Here is a 16,481-nt window from a genome sequence, read left to right on the forward strand (position 1 = left end):
CCGGGGGGGGGGGGGAAGAAAGTCACTAGGAGCATGGAGTTGACTTTAATGTTTTAATATGTATCCTATCATAATTGCAAGGAGTTTGCTGCAGATTTTTTAAAAAAATCCATGGTAGGAGGTTTAAAAATTAGGCTATTTGAGTACTCCTTCCAAAACAAAGTTTTCTCTGCCCTATAAGTAAGTTGATGTGTGTTTGGCATTCCCCATGTTATAATTTACAAGTACAGGTAACTATAGTCTAAGAGAATTATTTTATATATATAAAAAAGAACAGTAACCTTCATTTTCACCATAAATCTTGAAGGATTGCTACAGTTGCATCTATAAAAGAATGAACTATGAGATCCAATAAAATAAATTAGCAATGAAATAAAATGTCCATCTTGCAAGGACAGATTGAACACTCTTAGATCTTTTCAAGGTGTGTCGGTTGAGTTATACTTCCTTCTAATTAGCACTCGTTCTGTCAGGTTTTTAACACCTTTTCCTCCAGCTCAGTAAAAATAAAAAATGCAATAATGTTCCCTTTTTAAGAACTTTAAGGCTGATGCTGCTCTCCTCCTCTTCACATATTTTAATATAAATGAAAGGCAGTAGAATTGGAACCCACAGAAATGACGTTTGAAAATGATTTCCAGTATCACTAAATCAAATAATTGAACAAAATCCTATCTTACTTTCATAATGTGTACTTCCATGCTGAATCACAAGCATTTTGTATGTATGTTTCAGATGGTTTTTATTGGTGGCAGTTCCAAACTGATTCCATCATGGGCTAGAAGCAAAAAACACCCTTGTGTTTTTTTCATATACCTTATGTTCCTTAGCAACGTATGTCACTTAAATTATAGGTATCCAACTATTATGCATGGCAACATTTTCAAAAAATATGCAGAAGTGTTTATCTTACCAAACAGAATTAGGGTAGATAATTTAAAATGTCTGGTTTCTTACCTAAATTGCTAAAAAAAAGAGATTTTTTTAAATTCTTTTTTCTTAGCCTGGGTGCTGCTGCTTCTCTTATTTCATTTTGTATTTTAAAAAACCCATGTACCCCAGATACTGATAGAGCAGCAGTTCCCAAACTATGGGTTGCAAGCTGGTTTTTGATTGGTCACGAACTCATAGGAGCATTTAGCAGGCTGTAGGCTCACTCTGGGCCTGCCACACCAACTGCTCCTACTCCTGAATGAGCTTGAGTGGGCCAGGCAGCAGCTGCCATGGCACAAGGAACATTAGAGTGCTACCTGACTGATGCTTCTGGTGCAAAGTCTGGCCATGTCCTGTGGCTGTGACTCCTTGTACTGGACGGGCCAGGAAGCATTGGCCCCTGCCAGGGTGCCTGAATGGCCAGCGAACAGCTGGTCTTCTCCTCTGGGTGAGTAACAGGGGAAGGTTGTGGGGGAAGAGACCATTTGTACTGGGAGATCAGAAATGGGTCCCAGTGCTAAAATGTTTGGGAAACATTGTGATAGAGGGTTGTGAATATACATAGACACACATTCACCTTTAAAAAAAACACAAAAAAACCCGAACACCCAACAGTGGAAATTGTATGTCTGGTAGCAACTTCTTGAGTAGCTTTTCTTTGCTGGTGAATATAGCATCCCTTGTTTTCAAATGAAACCAACACAAGAAGTACTTCATTATTTGGGGCTGTTTCCTCTTCATTTTTAGCATATTTCAACCATAGATTGTTACTGCTTATGAGGATAAGTCAGATAAATAGTTGCTGAGGACTTATCAAAGAAAACCAAATAATGAGAAATAGCAGACTGTTGTGTTAAAGGCTACCTTAAAACAACTGGATGAACAAGATCTCATTTTCTACATTATGAGGAGTGATGGGCTGAACCCAGATCAATTTAGTCATCATGGACTGGGTTGGAAATAATACATTTGTTTGTCACATAGTCATGTTTTTACAGTGTAATTCTAGGCATGGGCTACTTTGAAATAAGTCCCGTTGAGTTTAATGGAACTTGCTCTCTACGTAAGTGTGTGTAGAATTTTATCCCTGTTAGAGTATTCTTTTTGGTTTCATTCTAATTCCTATCCATAAGCTGTTTTGAGAGCTTTTGCTATAAGGCATGGAATGGATTTTTTTAAAATAAAATATTTGATCTATGACATGATTAAGATGATGCCATCAATATGCATAGCACTCTACAGATAAAAGCAGAAAGACAGATCCACTTGAGAATGGTGTCTTCTGAAGATGGCAGTGTTATGTGGAAGGTAGAAATTACACCACAATAAATGCAGAAGTATATTTTGGATTTCTTAAAGTTACAATGTTATATTTATGTGTTTATAGTGTCACATGGGAACCAATGGGAGACGGCAAAAGGCTAATTTCTTTGGCTGATAATCACTTACTTCTGTGGGATTTACAAGAAAGTTCAAGCAAGGCTGTGGTAAGGAAGAATGTAACAATTGCGATGAGGCTAATATTTGTGTGTAGTTTAATATCTGTATTGTGTTGATTCTATTAATATACCTAATATTTTTAACAGTATTCTGAAAAACCGTGTATTATAAGGGAAGTTATTAAATGTTAAAAACTTGATTGAGAAACTTGATTGATACCCATAAAACGTTTTCAGAAACTACTCACAGTTCACAAGGAGAATAATTGTCTTTTTTTTTTTTTGGTGCAAAACATTTGTTTGCATCTTCTTGGTGCACTTCTGCTGGTCACCTAGCCAGTTTTTGTTGCTCCTTTATTGCCAATTTCCATGGAATTGTCCAATCTACTACTCCCTGTCTCCCTTGCCAACTGTTGGCCAGCTCCTTTTCTAGAGTAAAGTCTGTTTGCGTGCTGTGATCAACATTTTTGTCTGATTGAAGTGTCAGGTTTTTACAGACATGTTTAGCATTTCTTCCCATTCCTCTTGCTCCCTGTGGGCTGCTCTGCCTTGCCTTGCTTTAAGGTTCTTTGAATGTTAATTAGGCTTTCACTGTCCTAGGCAGTCTCTTTCACTCATAATCTCAAAGTTACCATATTTTGCCTTAATTCCAATCTGTATAAAATATAAGCATTTCCTTTGGGATGTTCTCCACTCTGTCTCAAGTTTAGGCTACTTAAGAGAGAATTTTCTACTGAGCATTAAGTACTTGAGTTTTTTCATGTATTTTGCTAGAATTTAGTTACAGAAACTCATCACTGTAGCACTTTTCATTCGCTGCACCATTCCTCCAAATAAACACTGTCCAAATTAACCCTTCATGTAACTGTATTTATACATGTCCATGCAATTATGTTTTTCTATGGTTTAAGTTGCATGTACTGAACACCATAGAAGAAGAAAGGGGGGAAGTTTGTACCAGTATAACTGGGTTCTGTGACATGTACTAATTATGTAAATTATGCTGACTTGCATACATTTACCTGCTCTGCATAATTCCTCTTTTGCTAATAATGGGGAAGGGTAAAGAGCAGTGCATGGCATAGACAGATGACCTCCAGTCTTTAGAAATTCTGATCTCCTTCCACCCACCCACTCCTCAGCTTCTCATTCACCATGAGGCATTGCCTACTCACTTTCAAATCTATCTTCACAAATTTAAGTGTGGAGTTCTGTTTTAGAAAAGAGAGAGAGGCTTTGCTAAGACTTTGGTTGCTGAATTTGGTTGCTGGCATTGTTGTGTGGATTGTTGTGGAAACTCGGAGGGTGGTATTCTAGGTTTTCTATTGTGAATAGCAGACTTTCCATTCATGCAAAGAATGATTCTTATCTTTCTGATCTTGCTACAGCTCAGAAGGGCTTTACAGGCTCCTATCAATGCAGTTAACCATCTTGTTTCCTACAGTGGCCAACCATATGCCACAGAAAGTCCAGAAGCATGAAATGTTGGCTGATGTTCTTCTCAAGCTGTTGCCTCTTAACATCTGTTATTCAGAGTGTACTGACTCTGAGCTTGGAGTTAGTCCTCATTTTCCCCCCAAATCTTCTAAGGATAGCATGAGACACAGGGGAGCTACAGCAGGAAGGGGCAATTGGCCAAAATTGTGTCCTCATCCTCTGTTGCTTAAACCCAACTTATTTCACTTTATAGTATAATGACTTTGGATGCAATCCAGAGCTCTGGACATTGTGGGATTTTAAAAAACAAACTAACAGAAATACTATATTTCTGTCATGGTAATCTGTTCCAGAAAGGTTTTAACACTCTACTCAATTTTTAAAACAATTCTTAAAATGGTTAAAATCAGCATCACAACACGCTGATTGTTGGCATTGATGAAACATTAGACATGATCCATAACATTAGACATGATCCAAAAACACCACAAAAAGCCGCTGTGAATGCATGAGAGGGAGATAAAGCAGGGTATAAATTTGTATATAAATTTCATTCTCCCTTCATCTGCCCATAAAGAGAAATGCTCCCCACATCTATTTAAAGTCCCTGTTGGCCTTATTGAGCATTCCCCCTTTGTATTCAAAAGATGGCAAAAGCCCTACAAATACAAAAGTTTGAATGCTCTTTGGCATTGCTAGATCATAGTGGTTATTGCATTTAAGGACTGCAGTATTCAGGACATAAAGTTTTTTTTCTTATGTGAATAATTTAACCAAACGAGATCAAACTGTTCAGTTGGGATATGATGTGATTACAGCATAGAGTGAAGAAAATAATTTCTTGTCTGATTTAACCAAATACATGGAATGAATATAGTTCTTAAAGTCCATTTAAAGAGCAAGAATGGGGAAAGTTGAATAATTTAGGTGTCAGATGATAGAGTATCAAAACAAAATACTGGGTGAGACCATCTAAAAACATTTTGAATGTAGGAAATGAAGTATATGTCCATTTTACTGAATGGATGTGCAAACATATTACCCTGAAGGCAAAATGCTACAGACCAAGGCTATTAGAAGATGTGATTATAGAAGGTCACAGTAGCTGCATGTTGTGCAACAATCTCATGTTCTGCAAAGGAATATTGACATTTCAGATGCTGATATGTGTCAGAGAAAATGTAGCAGAGTAATCAGTTTGCAGTATTTTCCTCCATTGCACTTCAGCTCTTCTTGCCTAATCTGTTTGGAGAATTATTGTGGGCATTTTGTGTTTCTGGGTTTGCTAAGACATTGCATGGCCCATGATATTTTAACTGGGGGTGGATTGGGAAGATTAGGAAAATCTTGTGCATTCATGTCACCATGTGGAACAAAAATGTATTGTGAAATCCTGCACTTCTTTGCATATCCCTGAGCTTACAACAGTGGTTCTCAAACATTTTCAGCCTGTGGCTCCCCTGATCCCTGTGGCCATTGGTCATGGCTCCCCATTTATTTATTTATTTATTTATTTATTTATTTACACACACACACACACACACACACACACCACCTTACTCCCCAAGGGCACCCTGGGCAGCTTACATAACCCCACTTCAATTACCTCCAAAATTGGGATGAAGGTGTTATAATTATACAAACAACCATAGAAAAAGTGAATTTGAAGGCACCAGGGAACAAACAACCAGAGAAGCCAGAGCTGCCAGCACCCTAGGTTTGTTAGCAGCAAACCTGGAGGATTTTGGAAAGGGACTTTTTTGTTTCTTGTAAGCAGGGGAGAAGTGAAGAAATTTGCTGGGAGAGAAAAATACTTTGTTTTGAGTGATTCTGCTTATTGCAAACTGATGAGAACAGAGACCCAGACTGAAATCCTAAACATTCTTTCCTGGGAGTAAGATTCATTGAACACAATGGGACTTACTTCTGATTAGACATGCATAGGATCATGATGCCAGAGGCTGTTTATTTTATAGTAGTAGCCAATGTGGGATGCCAAAAAGAAAAAAAAAAGTCAGGAGAAAAAAGGGGATGGCTGAAAAGTAATGTGTATTTTTATTTTTTAATCATTTTGGGAGACAAAGCTTGACTGATCAAGTTGGCTTTTTTTCTTTTGAGAGGGTGGAAGGAAGAAGAGAAAGAGGTGATGATTCTTGGCTAAGCTGACACAGAGTGAGACCACAACTCACCACCAAAGTTGATAGTGGGGGGCATGCTCACACATACACCCTGACTGAAACACTCATAGATGCCACCCCACTTCCCCCAGACTAGACGGAGGAATGCAGACTGCGCCATTTGGACACCCCCCCCCCCAGTGACTAAGAACAGACTGTTAGCTCAGTCCTATCCACACTTTCCTGGGAGTAAGCCCCATTGACTCTAATGGGACTTCTGAGTAGACATGCATAGGATTGGGCTGTGAGATTAACCAGTAAGCAAGATTCCTGCGCTGAGTGAGATTGCCAGTCGGATCCTCTCTGGCCTTGGACTCCCCTCGGTCTGGAGAAGACTTGGCTGACGAGGAGGCGAGCAGGAGCCTTCTCTACTGGGGCGGAAGCTTCCCTCCCAGTATGGAGGAGGCTCCTGCTCGCCTCCTCGCCAGCCAAGCCTTCTCCAAATGGCTGCCCACCGACCTCTCTCTCCGGGGGTAAGCCTGAGGCCGGGGAGGCTCCACCACCCCCTCTCCACCATGTTTCACACTCCCCTCATCTCATATTGCCCCACCCACCACATTCACAGCCGCAGCTGCTACTTTTTCCCATGAAAGCAGCAAGTAGGGAGGCCACTGCGTGCAGCTGAGTTCCTATGTTCACTTCTCTCCCTGAGATGCCTCACAATGCCCCTGGGGGCTTTCTCCACCTCCCTAGAGCGTCGCGGCGCACAGATTGTAAACCTCAGGCTTACAAGATGGAGTGTGTACTCAAAAGGGGTGCAGATGCACTTGTTACCTTCTCTCCACAGTGAGGGAAGCACCTTCTCTTCCACAGTAAGGGAAGCACATATTCTCAAAGCCCACTCCCTGTCTCATCCAGGGACTCTGTGCTGCCTGAATGAGTGTTAAGAGTAGCGCAGGCTGCCTACCTTTCTCCTAAGCCAACCTGACTATGAAAGTTTCTTCCCCCCCTTTTTTTTTTCCTCCAAACAAGTAATGTTTTGCTGTTCTTGCATGTTCTCTGCTTTCTGGGAACAAGAGATCTGCCCATTATGGAAGGATAGCTATGGTCCCAGAAGGACCCTCCCTTAATATTTCTAGTCTTATCCCTTTGTACATGTATACTTAAAGAACATTTCTCTTTCTAGTACAGACAATATTAGTGTGTAATATCAATACATCAGTGGTACATGTTAACATTTGGAGGTATTATTATTTGGCATATGAATGATTTCATGTTTTTAAGTTTCAAGCTGTTCTGCTTGTTGTTACCTCTTAAGTAATTTTCTTTATATAGGTGTAAAAACATTTCATACAGTAGCTTTTTTCTTGTTTTGTTCATGTTGATTTAATATCAAGGTCATTTGTTATGGTGTTATATTTTTAACACACAGCTGTCTAGCTCAGTGGCATTGGAAGGAAAAGGACAGTTAAAGTTTACATCTGGACGATGGAGTCCCCACCATAATTGCACTCAGGTTGCAACAGCAAATGATACTGCCATTCGAGGGTGGGATATACGCTCTATGAGGTAAGGTGTGGTTTATTCTTTATACAGAAACAAATCACATAGGTCAGTGTTTCCCAAACGGTGGGTTGTGATCTGATTGTTGGTGGGTCATGAAACTGACAGCTGAGAGCTGACTAGGAAAATTCATTGAGCCCTATGGGAAGTTAAACTGAGCTACACGTAAGTATTTACTTGTAAGGTAGGCAAATGTGCCTCAATCCACTTTGATGAGCAGGCCGAGAGGAGCACAACACCACCAGAATGGTCCTCATCTGATTAAGGCAGGCCCCAAAAAGCACTCCAGAAGGTATTCTCCCCCCCCCCCAGCTGACAAGGAAAATGTATTGAGCCCTATGGAAATGGAACAGAGTAGCACATGTGTGTTTACTCATGGGAAGGCAAAGGAGCCTCGGCTCCTATCAAAGACCATGCTTAAGGGATCACAAGGCCACCAGGGTGGTCCTGATCCAATGAATGTGGCGCTCAACAAATGCTCCAGAAAGCACCCCAACTCCACCTTTTATCTTTTTAAGATGAAAACAGCAGCTTGAGTGGCTAGTAAGGTGAAATTTTTTTAAAGTCTCATAAAGCTAGGTGGGTCCCAATTGAGTATCATTTTAAAAACTAGGTCCTGGTGCTAAAAATGTTTGGGAACCACTAACCTAGGTCATCATTAAAAGTTATTTTTCTGGCAATATCTTTTTTCCTTTAAGAAGTGGATGGGGAAAAAATTGTTACTTCACAATTGATTTAATAAACTAACATCCAGGGACATTACCCCTTCTCTTTATCTGTAACCCAATAGGTGCAGTTCTGTGAACTCCTTTTAGTTTTAAATGGAGCTAGATCACAGTGTATGAATATGTGTAGAACATAATTAAACTATTCTGTGTGTTCTAGAGCAGGGGTGTCCAAAGTTTTTGGCAGGAGGGCCACATCATCTCTCTGACACTGTGTTGGGGGCTGGGGGAAAAATTAATTTAACTTTAAAATTTGAATAAATTTACATAAGTTTACATACATGAATATATTAAAGATGAACTCATATGAATGAATGAAGGTTTTGCAATAGCTCAAGGCCTATAAAAGACCTTTCACAAAGCAAGGCTGGCCTTTCCTTTGCTGCCACTACTGCATCGCAGACGTGAACCAGGAAGCAGTGGAGGAAGCCCGCATACCACAGCTCACGCGAGAGGTCAAACAGTTGCCCTCACACTGAGAGCAGTTGCATTGGCCCAGTGTGGGCTCCAACAAATCTCCGGAGGGCTAGAGGCTCATTGGAGACTGGGGGCTCCCTGAGGGCCGCATTGAGAGCCCTCGAGGGCCACATGTGTCCCCAGGGCCGGGGTTTGGGCACCCCTGCTCTAGAGTATAGTGATTCAGCTTTCCATTCTGGATTGATATTTAAATCTATCTGACCCTGATGTATTTACTTTTACAAAATGCTAGTTCTTTAGGGAATAGATTCTCTTTCCATTTGAATTTTACAGTATCTCTTAAGATAATACACTAGTTTATTAATGTCTAGTTGCTTGGCATAAATTGTCTAGTATTGGGGTTGTAGCATATCAGAAATACCAACAAACCTAATGCTTCAATATAAGAAATATAGGACTTCTTTCCTGCTCCAGTTGTGATTTTGATAAGCAAAGGAGTGATGTTGTGCACATCTGTTGCCATGACAACAGAAGTCTGTGCAAGCTTTTTTTAAGATACAGCTTATCCCCTTAGCACACAGTAATTTATCACTAGCCTCGGAAGACGGATGTCTTCTAATAACTTCTGCTGCCTTAAAGGGGGAGATGACTTTAAATTTAGTTTTATAGCTACTGCATGCTCATGGGCCTAGCAGTACATTTCCATTGTTTTCAATTATGTTTCTTTAGATAAAAAAGCAGATTAATTCAATTAGAAAAAGCTAAAAAATTCTTTTAAAAACAGATTATTAAAAATAGTTCATATAGTTATATTGTTGTCTCCTGTTCTGTGTTTTCTACAAGAAAAGCTCTAAAAACAAACAAAAAAAAACCTACCAACCACCTATTCCATACTAGGATGGTATTGGTAATTTGGAATCAGAGGCCCATGGCAGCTTCCCAGAAGAGTTTGGGATAGCACCCTCCCCCATTCTTTTACATTCTGAAGCACAAAAGAGCTACAGTAGAGTGGTGATTTGTTTGGGGGAGACTGCTTCCTGTTCTGATGACTACCATGGTAGTTGTGGCTTACATATAAATGTGCCTAAATGAATTGGCTTTTCTTCCCTCTCATTGGCAATTTTTCCTCACTTAGTATAGGATCAGTCAATTCATTCATTCCTGCCTGAACAAAAGTAATTCATCCATTGTTGACTTGCTCTCCTCTACCAATTTTTTAATTCATTTAAAAAGAATTACTTCTGTCTGGCTGTTGTGTCACATGCTTAGTTCACTTAAGTTCTAAAATTGCATTGGTCCCCTTGTATACCTACACATACTCCTGCCTTTCTGAAGGGAGAGGATGATTGTCTGGGGATCTTGTGTGCCTAAAATGGATTCTTGCATACCGAAAACAGGAAGTGAACTAAGCATCTGCTTACGTTAGTTTTATGTTATACAAGTGTGTGCCCGTTAGCGATGTTCTGGCTAATGCTGGGATCGCATATGCGACGACCACGTGTGGTCACATAGTCGTCGGGGGTGCACATCCCCACCATCTGAATGCCAAGGGTAGCTAAACTCCCCTCACCTCTGGAGGGTTGTCTGTGAGCCTCCCAGAGGCAACGCACGTATGAGCACTGCAAGGCTCATACTGAGGGAAATTGCGTCTCTTGTGTGATTTCTGGCTTCCTCCGTGAAACCAGAAGTCGCGCAAGAGACGCCGTATTCCTCAGACTGAGCCTTGCAGAGGCAGCACTCGGACGTGCGCTGCCTCTGGGAGGCTCAGACAACCCTCCATAGGGGATAGGAGGGGAGCAGAGCATCCCCTTCCCTAGGGAGGGTTCAGATTGTGTCAAGCACTGCTTGACGACGAGGATCACGTTCCCTATCCCCGTCGTTAAGTGGCGCATGATTGTATATAGGTCATAGGAAGCTACCTTTTAATACAAATTCAGATTATTGGTTAATCTAATTCATTGTAGTTATCATAGACTGGAAGCGGTTTTTTTGTTTATTTTAAACATAAAATCTTTCTGAACCCTGTTTGAAAATACCATGAATTCAATCTGAGATCTTCTGCATTCCAAGAAAATATGGAAAGTCCTGCTGTTTCAGGTCAAAGGCTCCATGTTGTCTAGCATCCTGTTTCTTACAGTGATCCACCAGCATGTGCTTTGGTGCTGAGCTAGAGCCTGCTCATCTGTCTGTCTGTCTGTCTGTCTAAAAAATTTCTATGCAGATTTTTCAGTGCTCAAAGCCGTGTACAACAATAAAAATACAATCTAAAATATAATTAACGAAACATTTGCCTGAAAGCAATATAATACTAGCATAAGCACACAGGGTATTATTTTCTCAAATGCTGTAGCAAAAGAGAAGCTGAGTCTGGGATCTGAAGAATGTGTCTTGTGTATGAAGCAGTCCACGTTATGCAAGGAATGTTTCTTCTTTGTTCCATTTTTCTCTATGCAACCCCAAGCAGCTGGATTGGGAAATGTCATCTGGAGATCCGGCCCTGTAGGGGCCACACATTTTGGTTGACTTTCATGAGCAGCCAAAGTTTGGAATTGCAGCAATCTTACATTTCCTGTGACTCAGTCTTCTCTTTGATGGTAAGACCAAGTTCCACCTGTGCTTTGGTAGTACAGAAACAGAGCCCTGGGACCCAGGAGGAGCTAGCCACTTCCCCTTTAGACTTCCCTGTTCCATCACAGGGATTGCCAGTCCCCATGCTGCAAGAAGTAAGTAGGATCGCTCTTTGCTTGGTTGAAAGAAATACGCTTAACCCTTTGAATAAAACAAATGGCAGTTTTGTTAGAACACACACAGAACACAAAAGGATCTCGCCAGTGAAACTTTATGGTTCCTCAGACACACACAAACAGAGGCAACACAAACCTATTACCCAACTAGATTTTGGCCTCAACGAACTGTCATTGGTTCTACCTAAAGGTGGGAGACTCCGCAGATGGAAGAGAGAGACCCTGAATCTCAGTTGTGAACTACTTTTCTGCCATCCAGCCACCCACCCATCCCTCCATGTCTATTGGCTCTTGTTCTGTCAGGAGACCAGGCACCTGCAGCAAAGGGTTTCCGGAGGGAAGGGGCTGATTTGCAAGCTAGAATGCACTGGGCCAGTTACCATGTGCATCTTGGGTCAAGATCTCAAGGCCTTGCCTCCTCTCATTGCCTCTGTGCAGATACCTTTACCATCACAGCTAGAGCTTTGTCTGGTTCCAGCATCCCCCTCAGCTCTTATCCAGTTGCTTTAGCTAGCTAACAAGAAACGTATAAAACGTTACAGACAGGCTAAGAAAGGATATCTAAAAAGAAATGGCTGGGCTCTGCCTAAGTACAGTCAAAGCTTCAATTTTGGGTTCTGACAACAGCACAATGTGAGGAACAATCACTCCAGCTCAGGCTTAAGAGAAGAGTTGGGAGCTCATCTACGTCATGCAGGTCTTTGGAGATACAGTGGTGCCTCGCAAGATGAAATTAATTCATTCCGCAAGTCGTTTCGTCTTGCGAAAATTTCGTCTTGCGAAGCGCGGTTTCCCATAGGAATGCATTGAAATTTAATTAATGCGTTCCCATGGGCAAAAAAAGTCAGAACAAAGTCAAATTTGGTTTACAAAGTGTTTATTAAGTGCTCTTTTAAACTTCAACTTTTTAATTTTAAAAATTCGTCTTGCGAAGCACGGCCATAAACAAAATTTGTCTTGTGAAACATGGCATAGAAAAATTTGTCTTGCGAGTCACCAGAAAAAATCGCAAAAACGTTTTCGTCTTGCAAGTTTTTCGGTGTGCGAGGCATTCGTCTTGCGAGGCACCACTGTACTTAGAAAGCCTCTGCAGTACCATTGCATTGAAAATTCCCTATCCTTCTCTTAAGCTCCAGGTGTGAGAAAAGGTCATGGGCTCATCAGATTGTTACAGAACACCCTACTCTTATATTAGGTGTTAGATTTGCATCTTTTGACCCAAGGTTAATTCCAGGAGAGCGTCAAGCATAAGCGTGGTTGAAAAATTGTTTTTCCTTTTCTATCACACCCCACCATCCTCTCTGTGAAAAGCAGACAGTGACTTTTTCAGGATGAAAAGGTTTATTAAGACTCCGTTGTAACTATGCAGTCAAATTGTATTTGAGTCATCAAAGTGTTTATTTGTCCGGAATAATGCTGCTATTCACAAATATGGTGTTCTAATACAAAATAAGTTTAAAGTAGCTGAACAGAAATGCAAGGACTCGGCACCAAAGGAAATGCAACTAGTCACTGTTGACCTAAACTGAAACACATTCTCTTAAGCTTCTCCTCCCTAATTATCTGGGCCTGACGGATAGTTCGATATGGCAGCACCTGTAAGTGGAAAACGACAAATTCTGCACTAAACAGTTTGCTTTGTTTCTTAAGTCATGTATTCAGGAAACCATATAATACATTTGTTAGAATGAGTTTTTATATATATTACTTATGTGGGTAGTGAGTTCTGTAATATGCTATCAATGTATGTTTGTTCTTGTATGCCAATAAAGGATCTGAAACAAATTCATTTGTAGTGCAAATGTGCCCCTTGCTTTCTGTTAGCATGGAGTTGGATTATTTATTTATTTATTTATCTGATCTCTCTTTTGGCAGTCAAATATATTGTATAGAAAATGCCCATGGACAGCTGGTACGGGACCTAGATTTTAATCCCAACAAGCAATACTATCTAGCTAGTTGTGGAGATGACTGCAAAGTGAAATTCTGGGACACCAGGAATATCTATGAGCCAGTGAAGACACTAGAAGAGCATTCCCACTGGTAAAGTGAATTTATTTGGGTGGAGAATTTATCACATTGAATCTGCTAATTGTCCATTTCTGAAAACTGTTCAAACAAGTTCAGCTGCTGCTGCTGATGGTTTGTTCCTAAGCTGAATGCAGATATTTTAATACTGCTTGTGCATTTTAAAAGCTAGCAAATGCTAGTTTATTTTCTAGAATACTGTAAAATAGTTTTAACGCATTTTTACACTAGAGATTAAGTATTCACTTTTGTGAAGATTAATGTAGAAAGACTTCTTTATAACTAGGAGTCAGAATATTGTTCAGATTTTAAGACAGCTGTTCCTGTGACAAAATAATTCTGAACCTTGAGGCTACTTTAGCAATTGTGTTTAAAATGCAGCTTCATAGAAACATTTTTATTTATTGATAAGATGATTAAAACTATTAGGACAACAGAAAATCTGGCATTATTTGGTATTTACATGGCACCTAAATTCAAAAGCACAATTAATAACATTAATCCTTTATCCTTTTGTTTTATGAAATATTTTAACCATCCACCCCGTAAGAATATTGAGTACATTTGGGTTCAGTTTAGCAAGTTAATGTGTAATAAATGATCTTGCTTTGCAGAAAACATTTTTATTTTTATAATGCCTGTATGATGTGTTTAAACAATAAGCAAACATTTCTACCTCAGGATGTGTGTTTCTTTGGTTTCCCCCTTCTGCAACATTTTGGGTGGAGCTATAAAAACCCGGTGTTACCCAAAGAACATGCATATAACATTTAACTGTAAAGTCCTTGCTCCCAGTTAAAGGGGGAGAGAAGAGTTTTTGTTAATCTCCCACAGATTCAGCCTAGGTGTTGACATGAGTGAGTTTTAGGTTTTCCATGAGACCAGATATAGTATGTCAACTCTGTTCACCTTCATATATTGTTCATGCAATGTGGGGGGGGGGCCCCGGGGGGAACATAACAGCAAACCATACTGCCACTCTCCACGTGTAAAATAAGTAGCAGTGCCAAGCTGGGAGACGGGATTTTGGAAGTCTTCTGATGTAGGGATAGAGCTTGCTAGCATGCTATAGTGCTCTTCCCCCCCTCCCCCATGAGCACTGTTCATACTGTTAATGTGTGAAGAGGTTTAGTATCTGAGAGCAATCCTGCCCTTCGCTGCATGGAAGGAACATTGTGGCACTCTTGGGTTAACACCCATTGTGAAAGGCAGAGGAAGTAGGCACTTTGTTTAGTCTAGGAGAAATACCAATGTGTGTCATTTAACTGGGCTGATGGTAGAAGCAGTACATAATGGGTTCAGAAGAGTCAGCATGGGTAACATTGCACAATTCTTCCTTTCAGTTGGAGAGAATGCAATTGGGTTGCCTCTCTTGGATATTAGTGCAGCTGCAACTCTCAGCTCATTAGCACTGTGGGACTCTGAGTCCAGGAAAATCACTTTGGCAAGAACAGGTCAGATATTGTCACTGGTCCAGCAACTGCCCCATAAGGCGACAGTAACCTACTGATGGAAATTGATCTGCTGTTTTGAAATCTTGTCAACATGATTTGTTTGTTACCTCTGGTGACTGATTGCTCTAGGTGCTTATTTTATTTTATTTTTAAATTAGGGTCTGGAATGTCCGTTACAATCATTCCCATGACCAGTTAGTGCTTACGGGCAGCAGTGACAGCAGAGTCATTCTTTCCAACATGGTATCCATTTCCTCTGAACCGTTTGGGCACTTGGTAGATGATGATGAACTCAGCGACCAAGAAGATCACCATCACGAGGATAAGTAAGCTTTGTTTGTTTGTTTGTTTGTTTGTTCCTTTGTTTGTTTGTCATGGACTTGTCATTTGTGGAAATTTCAGTTGTTGCTAATGACATCCTCTCTACTGACTTTAGAATCTTTGTGTATACACCTTATAGGTAAGTAACTTACTCAAATTATTATCTCTTTAAGGGTGTGGAACTGGCACCTCTCATAACTTTCATGTCTGCTCTTTATTTAGCATGCTGAGATCACATGGGTAGCACTGACTTGGATTCAAAGCCCATGGAAGTCAGCAGGAGGCCATTGACTTCCATGAGACTGCATGTTAACATACAAGGTGAAAGGCTTGGGGTGTCCTTGGTGAGCTAAGAGGTGTTTTCGAAGCAGAATTAGATTCTAACGATACTCCAGTCCTTGAAAAATTGGCAGCAAAGCAGACTGTTGTTTGAAGATTCTTTTACTGTATGTATCCCTGCATTTTTCCACATATGTACTGGGGCTTCTGCAATTTCCTTCTGTGTTGCCTCAGATTTTTTGGTTGGGAATCCCAATTTCAGGTATTGTGTGGGACTAAGGTAGGAAAAAGGCCACAGCAGTCCCAATGTGCATGAAGAAACTCCCTGTTCATGGCCCTTTGGACCCCATGTATGACTGCTATATACTTAGTTTAAAAATATTTTAAGTGTGTGTAAATGAACCAATCACTGTTTGGAGAAGGTTCATACTAAACTGTATTTTAATATATTATTTGGAGAAGACTGTATCTTCTCAAACTAGCTTGTGCTTTGTGAACTATGTGGTACAGGATGTGTGTGTTTTCAGTGTGGAACCTCAATTCTATCTCTTATTTAAATATGATGCTATTTTTCCTGTTCAGTCAGCATGTATGGTAAAAAGTTGTTCTTTTCTTTCTCATAGGCTTTTAAACTCTCTCATAGGCTTTTAAGGGCCCAATCCTACCCAATTTTCCAGCACGGGTGCCGCTGCAATGCAGCCTTAGGTAAGGGAACAAAAGTTTCCATACCTTGAGCAGGCCTCTGTGGCTGTCTCCCCACCCCAGGATGCAGTGCACACCCCATTGGTACAGCTACACCAGCACTGGAAAATTGGATAGGATTTGGCCCTAAATCTACTACCACATCCACTCACCCAAGTTCTCCAAAACATGGTTCCTTTAGGGTTTTTTTTTTTTGTATGATCATCTTCAGAAGATCCTTTTTTATCCTTGTAGCTTACCTCTGAATCCTTCCCAGATTGTCAACAACCTTCTTGAACTGCCATCCTGCTCTAAAATGAACATAGTACTTCACATTATTTTG

General features: G+C 40.5%; 1 protein-coding gene across 4 annotated transcripts in view; it reads left to right on the plus strand.

Annotated features, from left to right (window-relative positions):
* Nucleotides 1–16,481, plus strand: part of EIPR1 (EARP complex and GARP complex interacting protein 1) — a 93,582-nt gene that overhangs the window by 56,200 nt on the left and 20,901 nt on the right. For all 4 annotated transcript variants that reach the window (XM_066612371.1, XM_066612374.1, XM_066612373.1 and 1 more), the window contains 4 exons: nt 2,321–2,420; nt 7,359–7,495; nt 13,251–13,418; nt 15,016–15,183. In XM_066612371.1, coding sequence (XP_066468468.1) covers nt 2,321–2,420; nt 7,359–7,495; nt 13,251–13,418; nt 15,016–15,183 — 573 coding nt within the window. The remainder of the gene's footprint in view (nt 1–2,320; nt 2,421–7,358; nt 7,496–13,250; nt 13,419–15,015; nt 15,184–16,481) is intronic.

Source organism: Tiliqua scincoides, chromosome 1, assembly GCF_035046505.1.
Source record: "Tiliqua scincoides isolate rTilSci1 chromosome 1, rTilSci1.hap2, whole genome shotgun sequence".
Taxonomy (NCBI): Eukaryota; Metazoa; Chordata; class Lepidosauria; order Squamata; family Scincidae; genus Tiliqua; species Tiliqua scincoides.